The 8,596-nt window shown below is 32.2% G+C and overlaps 1 protein-coding gene across 1 annotated transcript; it reads right to left on the bottom strand.

Annotated features, from left to right (window-relative positions):
• Positions 1–1,476: 1,476 nt before the first annotated feature.
• On the bottom strand, positions 1,477–5,306 carry LOC122275781 (receptor-like protein EIX1). The gene is made up of 2 exons (XM_043085014.1): positions 2,115–5,306; positions 1,477–1,662 (listed from the first exon to the last, which is right to left on the bottom strand). Exon 1 carries the CDS (start codon positions 5,207–5,209, stop codon positions 2,144–2,146), a length of 3,066 nt encoding a protein of 1,021 aa, XP_042940948.1. The 5' UTR covers positions 5,210–5,306; the 3' UTR covers positions 1,477–1,662; positions 2,115–2,143.
• Positions 5,307–8,596: the final 3,290 nt, after the last annotated feature.

Here is an 8,596-nt window from a genome sequence, read left to right as displayed (position 1 = left end):
AAGAAATAATGATTGAAAGAAAAAATAAGTTTAGCCTTTTTCATGACTACTTGTACAAAAAAGATTAGGATTTATTTCATGTGATCCGATTTTGATGAGAGATCCGTATTGTTAGATATTAGTTACTGAATTTCATTTCCATTTCCTTGGCTACTAATACTTATGTAGTGATCAAATCTTCCTTATACTTTGGGCAGTTTTTATTTTTAATCACATACAAATTTATTGTGATTGGTTGTTGCGATTGAATGGTAGGATTAAGTATATGAATAATGATAAGTATATGAATAATTAATGCACATGATAAGTAACACACACTCAGCCAATTAGAAGTTGTAATGATGAGATGAGACGACAAATCATATCATCAAAACAAAAATTGACATTCGAGGTATTTTTCTAAATATTAATGACAATTTCAATCGAAAGGTTGTCTCATCTTTCCTTGCTTGAATTCCTAATTAATGAATGAGTTCCCTTGTCTATCAGAGATATATATGCTTTTCTTTATGCCAACTGTTTATAACTTTGACCCATTCCTCGTGTTAATTTTTCTTCTCTCAATTAGGTACTTGACCTTTCATCCAACAACTTTCTCTGTTCAATAATAGCTACATGGTCTTACAATAAATACTTATCAAATAGAAAATTATTAGATACTCCTGAAATTTGGATGGCATGCATGCTACTCGCATCACAATATGATGTGTAATTGAAATTACTTGCATAAGTATAGATCTTAATTTGCATGGCATCTTGTAATAGGATGCGAGTATCACATGTTCGTATTCCAGGAGTACCTAGTTTAGTTAATTAACATAAGCCGAATTAAATGAACCAGGGCTTTGGCCTTGAATGTAGGAAAAGAAGGGTGTGCATGTGCTCAATACTGGTACGTCTAGTTTTAATGAATCACCCGAGGGCTAAGGCCACCACAATCTATTATCACTATATGAAGTTGAAAAGAAGTATTGTTCATCTTATATGTTTCTTTTCATCTTCAATTATAGATTATATATACTGATATTAGTAGCTTCATTTTAAGTGGTTAACTTAATATTATTTGATCAGTATCATGTTATATCGATATCATCATGCTCTCAGCATTTCATGATGTACTATTAAATGATTGTGTGTTATTAAATGATTGGAAAACTATTTGTTATATTTCATTTATTTGTGAATCATTTAATGACACAACATGAGATGTTAAGAGGATGATAATTGAAAGGAAATTGATGAATTTATTTTTCTAACCAAAAAGATGATGACAACCTTAATTAGCAAGGTGGTTTAAATTGGCTGGCTGGATAAATTAAATAAATTTATTCTATCTGCCAAGTTGGTTGGATAAGGTTGAATTGTTTGTTATATTTAGTGTGAAAATTTAAAAAAGTTGTAATAATGAGATAAGATGAGACAAGATAAAATGCTTTCCTATCCAAACGGGCCTAAATTTAAAACTATAGCCATTGCAAAATACTTAGAAATAATTAGCCTAAGATACAATAATTGTCTTTTGATTGATACAATATACTGAACAAAAATAAAAGTACAACTAATCCACTAGAAAAAATAAAAACAAAATGATCTTGATGTACTATATATAGTATCATGACTAGCTTATTGAAATGATGTAGTTGTCTCCTGCTAGCTGGATCACTGGTAAATCATGAACAAATATTAGTTTGAATGGTAAAACATAAACACTATTCAAAAGTATATTAAAGAACAAATTAAAATTAATTCCTCATAAGCATCCACACAACTTGTTAGAAAACCTACCAATTTTGAACAAAAAGAACAAATAAAAAAAGGGGACTAAAATAATTTTGCATAAGAGATGAACCATTAAATATACTATAGCCAAATTGAACATAAGAATATGTAAAAACTAATATTTCCTATATAATCTAAGGTTGATGAGATTTTTAACAGATAATTCAAGGGATGCAAGTTGAGGACTTTAAGTATCAAGACATGCTAACAATTATATATTCATACTATAATATACTGACATAGCATATATATATATATATTCCTCTTCTATGTAGTGAAGGATTTCAGTAATTTATAAATAATATGAATATAAAAAATAGGGAGAAGACTTTTACCTTATAATTTAACTTTACAAAGCGAGCATTCATAGAGCTGCTGCCACATGTAGCATCATTCGAGCATTGGAAGTGAGATGTTTCATTATATACCGTATGTTTAGCACTGATATGAAACACACACCCCAAAATCCTCCAATGAATCCAAGAGTTGCAGCAACATAAAATCCTTTTGTTATAAATCTATCATCAACATTTTCCTGAACATTTTGATTCTTGTCGCCCCGAGTGTTAATGTAGCTTGGATGAAGATCGTCTATACACTTGTTTGGAAGTGGAGAGCCACATAGTTTAGGATTTCCCAAAAATCTAGAAGCATCGAGGCTTTGTATTTGAGTTCCTATTGGGATTTTGCCTGATAGGTTGTTGGCGGACAAGTCCAACTGATTGAGAAAACTTAAGTTGGAAATGCTCATTGGGATTTCACCATTAAGTTGGTTTCTAGATAAATCAAGACACTCCAATTTTCTCAACAAACCGATCTTCGAAGTGATTAATCCAGATAAATTGTTTCTCGATAAGTTCAAGGCAATTAATTCTGTAAGGTTAGTAATTCCTTCTGGAATCTCTCCACGTAATTTGTTATTCGAAAGATCAATCACCTTCAAAAGTCCCAAGGAATTTTTGAACTCAAACTCCCTTCCTTTCCATACCAAGGATGCATGGTCTATATAAGAATTCCTTCCAAGGTTTGGATAAATGACACTTGCAGAAATGGCAATTGCATAAATGGCACTTGCATAAATGGCACTTGAAATTGTATCCATTGTACGAGACATTGCGGTCAAATTGTAGATACATTCTGGAATAGTTCCCTCAATCTTGTTCAAAGAAATGTCCAAGATTTGAATGTATGATAGATGACATAGGCTTAAAGGAAAACTTCCATAAAGCTGATTAGATCGTAGGTTAAGAATAACCAAATTTGGCAAACTATCACCAATCCATGGAGGTATCGTTCCGGACAAGTTATTTGCTCCCAAGTCAAGGGTTATTAACTCGTTACATTTTTTAAGGGACGTCGGAATCTTTCCCACAAGTCCATTGTTGCTTAAATGCAAAAGTTGAACCGAGACTAGGGAGCCCATTGAGTCTGGTATTTTTCCATAAAAATTATTGTTGGCCAAATTAAGAACAACCAAGTGATGAATGTACGTCCAGCAATTTGGAAGCTCTCCAGATAGTGTATTGTTTGAGAGGTTTAAAGACTCCAATAACGTTGGAGTATTGAGTTCACATAGGAAGGAAATGGGCCCAGAAAACCTATTATTCGATAGGTCTAGTGATGACACATTATTCAATAGAAAATGTGATATTGAACCGCCAAAAAGGTTGGCGCTTAAATCTATACCAGCCAACTCATTAAATCTAGGAGATGACAAGTCTGACAAGTTCCCATGCAACTGATTGTTAGACATCACTAAATATTGTAACCTCGGAGGAAAGTCCCAAAACCAAACTGGAATAGTGTCAGAAATTCCAGCATTAGAAATATCTAGCACTATATAATTCTTTTGACTTTGAAGCCACTTTGGGAAAGCTGATCCCAGTCTGCAAGAGCTCAAAGAAATAACATACAGTTGGAATGGTGGAACCCAATCGTGGCTGAATCTCAAAATCAAAAAATTGAACCCCAAATCTAACCATTTCAGCTTGTTGAGATTTGAAAAATGGGCTTCATAGATCACCCCAGTGAGTGAATTGTTATCAATATTCAAGGTCTCGAGATTGGATAAGTTTCCAATAGTCTCAGGCAGTGGCCCCGTGAATCTATTGTCGCTTATAACAAAATGCTGCAAGGAGTCCGTTAAGCAACTTGACGCATTACTCATAAATTCATAAAGGTTTCCACTGAGACGGTTATACCCAAGATGCAATGAATCTAAGGAGCATAAATTCCATAAAGATCTTGGAATGCCACCAACAAGCATATTTCCAGCAAGATTTAGTGTTTGAAGTGAATTTAGGCTACCAAAAGCATCCGGAATGGAGCATTCATGTAACCCGTTAATATATCTAAGGTGAAGATCAACAAGGTTTGTAGTGGAGTTGAACAACCAATGAAATATTGAGCAGGTGAAATAATTGCCAGAGAGATCTAGAAATAGAAGTTGTGATGAGGTACTAGCATTGATGGAAAGAAACTGAGGAGTCGTTAATGTGGAGAGACTGCAACTGCTTAGACTCAAGTGTGTCAAAGAAGGGAGCATCATAACTTTGTTGGGCCAATTGACTACCTGGCTGAGGTTGACCCCACTCATATCCAAATATGTTAAAGATGAAAGATGAATTAACCAATCAAGATTATAAACCTCCATCAGATCATAATTGTCAGAAAGGTCTAGAAATAGAAGTTGTGATGAGGTACTAGCATTGATGGAAAGCAACTGAGGAGGAGTCGTGAATGTGGAGAGACTGCAATAACGTAGACTCAAGTGTGTCAAAGAAGGGAGCATCATAACTTTGTTGGGCCAATTGACTACCTGGCTGAGGTTGACCAAACTCAGGTCCAAATGTGTTAAAGATGAAAGATGAATTAACCAATCAAGATTATGTGCCTCCGTGATCATATCATAATTCCGGCTGAGATCAAGAGAAATCAATCTCGAGAGATTTCCAAATTGTTGTGGAATGGCTCCGGCTATATTGGTGCTTGAAAGATTGAGATATTGTAATCTAGTGAGTGAGCCAATAAAATTTGGGAAGGGTTTCCCGGAAAAGTTATTATAACTTAAGTCCAGGTAAGTCAAATATTGCAATCCAAGTAATGAAGAGCTTATCTCACCTTCTAGATATTTTGTTGCAGGTTCAGCATACCACCCATAATCTGATGGAAGATCAAGCATAACAACATGACCTGTTTTGTTGTTGCATTTAATTCCTTCCCACTTGCAACAATCTTCATCAATACTAGACCAAGACGACAGCCAATGATAATGATCAACAAGGTGTTGTTTGAATTGGAGCAGTGCTTGCCGCTCTTCTTCTATGCATCTGACTTTAGAATCACGCAAATCGAAACTAAATCCAAATTTTGTTGCATTACATGATAAGAGTGCAAGCAGAAGCAGAAATTGGAGATAACAAGCTCTCATTGTTTTACTCTCTATTTGGAACACTCACAAGAGATATTGTATCTTAATGCAAGTACTAATGGATTTGATATCCCAAAGAGAACTAATCGATTTATATTTATACTAGTTTTATGTATGTAGGTATAGATAGATTTTGCCAGGAACATAAATAAAGTAGTTTGAAACCGTGTGGGGCCATGAACTCCAAGCTAGGACCTACATGATACCTACCAAACCACCAAATAAAAAAACTACGAAGTTTTTATTCGTTTGAAAAAACAGGACAGAATTGTAACAAGATTATTGAAATTAAAGGAGTACTACTTGTCATGAGTTTGTTTTGCTCAAATGCCAGTCTCATTCACATGCAACAATTCTTAATTAGCAGTCGTCATTGACCAATTCCACGCAAAGCTCACTCGAATTTAGTTGGATTGATCAAGTCAATTTGCGTGTAACTTAGTTGGAATAAATGGTAGGGCCGGGGAAACTCCAATTAAGATTGATACTGACGTAAATATTTTATAATTTTAATTTAATTTTTAAATAATATTATCTTTTAAATTGATATAAATTTTATTTAAACAGGACAGAATTGTAACAAGATTATTGAAATTAAAGGAGTACTACTTTTCATGAGTTTGTTTTGCTCAAATTTTAGCAGTCGTCATTGATTTTCCACGCAAAGCTCACTCGAATGTAATTGGATTGATTAAGTCAATTTGTGTGTAACTTAAAGGTCAATTTTATATCCAAACACTACTACTACGACACGTTTTTGTGCGTGCTTTGATTTTTAAAGAATTATCTTTTAAATTTATATATATTTTGTTTAATTTTTAATTCTAGAAATAATAATATTTTATTAAAAGCTGTAGTGTAAAGGTCATAAAATAATTATGTATTTATTATTTCGAATTTCCCAATTAACCTTGTAATAAACGATTATTTATTTTATGTTAAAAACTCTATTATTTATATGGTTTTATTTCTCCTAAAATATTTATAAAATTCATCATTTTATTTTTATTTTATGATAAAGATTATTAATTTTGATAAAATTTTTTTTTTGAATTTTATTTAGACCAAATATTGTATTTCTATTTTATTCTATTATTTATTTAATTATTTTTAAGTGATTAAATCATCACCGTTAGATTAAATCTAAAAACGAAGGGCGTAGATTGAAATCCAACAACCCTAGCTTTATCCGTTTCTGTCTTCTTTCTTATCTTTCCTCCCATGTGCAGCCGCCCCTCACTTTTTCTCTTTGCCTTCCAATCTCTAATTTCCGAAATTATTTTCTGCACAAGTTCTATCAACTCTCGCCTATTCCAACTTTGTCACTTTCGCTCCTTATTTTCTTTTATTTCAATGGAGAATAGTCTCACACTCTCACTCTCAATCACTCCAGCTCTCTCTGTCTTTCTCTCGCTCCTTATTTCTTCTTTCACAGATCAGAATAATCAACACCTAGCCGGGAAAACCAGTCTTCCAACCATCCACATCGAGATCCCTCACGCTGCCCAGAAAATCAAATGAATCGGTGAGCCAACCCCATTAGAAGTCTCGTTGCAACTTTTTCCAACTTATTTCAGTCCTTAAATCAATCGGTAAATTATTTTACTCAAATAAGCTTTCAACTTTATCTATCGAATTTCACAAACTTCATTGCAAAACTTTTTTTTTTTTAATTATTTAAAATTTGCTATCATTTTCAAACACACAATCTCAAAAAATTATCAAAATCCTCGAATATTCTCTAAACTATCCATAGGTACTAGCATGTCCAAAGTTTCTACTAATTTTCTCAAAAGACATTAATGGATAGATGTAGAAACGCACGTTTTGATCAACCGTACTAGTTTGGTTTATTAATAGGGGTGTGGGAAAACAGGGGCGTGTATGTGCTCAATACTGGTACGTCCAGCTTTAATTAATCACCCAAGGCTAAGGCCACCTCAATCTTTGATCACTTTATGAAGTTGAAAAGAAGTTTTGTTCATCTTATATGTTTCTTTTCATCTTCAATTACACATGATATTATTTTTTTATGTCATGTTGTATCGGTATCATTATGCTCTTAGCATTTCATGATGTACTATTAAATAATTTTGTGTTATTAAATGAATGGAAAACTATTTGTTATATTGCATGTATTTGTAAATCATTTAATGACACATCATAGAATGTTTAGAGGATGATAATTAAAAGGATGATGAGTTTATTTTTCTAACCAAATATAGATAAGAGCTTTCCTTCTTTAGTGCTGAAAAATATATGATCAACGTGGGAGTTGGGTCCACAATAATTTTGGTCAATAAACTTCATGCTCTGCAGTAATTTTAGTCATTTGAAAAATTATTTCAATTGATAAAAAATTTTTTAGAGTGAATTATTCTACGTTAAAAATTATAAAGGAAGAGCAATAGTGATTAATTTATAAATCAATTTGAATAAAAAACACCTTATCGCTGATTTCCATAATTGGTAGTCTTCTTGAGATCGACGTTTATTTCTTCTAATTTCTTTTAACTAGACCAGTAGTTTTCACTTTTTATTTTTTTGAATTTCCTTTTTATTAATACTCTTGAACTACTAGCCGCCTACTGAAAGATGTCAACCTTAGCCAGGTGGCCAAAATTGGTTGGCCGGATAAATTAGAGAAATTAAGACTATACTTGATTACACAAATGAAATGTGATGATATGGAAGTGAAAGTTGAATAAAATATTAATAAAATATATATATATATTTTTTAGATTTAAGAAATTTGAATTATTTACTGTATTTTATTGGAAGTTTAAAAAAAATTATAAAGATGAGATGAGATAGAAGGTTTGTAAGAATATTATTTTTTAATATATTTTTTTAAGATTTGAGAAATTTGAATTATTTATTGTATTTTATTTAGAAGTTTAAAAAAATTACAAACATTAGATGAGAAGAGATAGATGATTTGTAAAAACAAATCAGTCTTAGGTCTATTTAGCAAGATGGCAACAAGAGAGACTTTTTAATTATAGGGGACCAATGCAATCAATTCTATTTGGAAATTTTGTTTTTGCTCGGAAAAAGAGACACCTTTCATGTCATCCGTTGTTGCATGGTAGAACTTATTATGTGGACTTTTAAATATATATAAATAAAAATATATAAAACTGCCAAAATAAATTTGATGCACGGTTTCATCATCTGCCAAAATAAAATAGAATTAATGTGTACGAATTGAGATTCTAAAAAATTTGTGAACCAGTTTTAGGAGAGAATTTTTTAAAAAGTAAGGGGTTAGACTGAATGTCCAATTTTCACTACAAATTCTTTGAATTTAATCCAACTCAATCACCGAATCAATTTGCGTGCGGTAGAAGGTCAATTAATATTGGAAAATAAATATGGGACACATTC

Source organism: Carya illinoinensis, chromosome 9 (genome assembly GCF_018687715.1).
Source record: "Carya illinoinensis cultivar Pawnee chromosome 9, C.illinoinensisPawnee_v1, whole genome shotgun sequence".
Lineage (NCBI taxonomy): Eukaryota > Viridiplantae > Streptophyta > Magnoliopsida > Fagales > Juglandaceae > Carya > Carya illinoinensis.
The sequence above is the reverse complement of the archived record's forward strand: the minus strand, read 5'-3'. Positions and strand labels throughout refer to the sequence as shown.

Bases quoted from the DNA above. Each gene is read 5' to 3' on its own strand.
- LOC122275781 (XM_043085014.1), bottom strand. From the start codon at position 5,209: ATGAGAGCTTGTTATCTCCAATTTCTGCTTCTGCTTGCACTCTTATCA.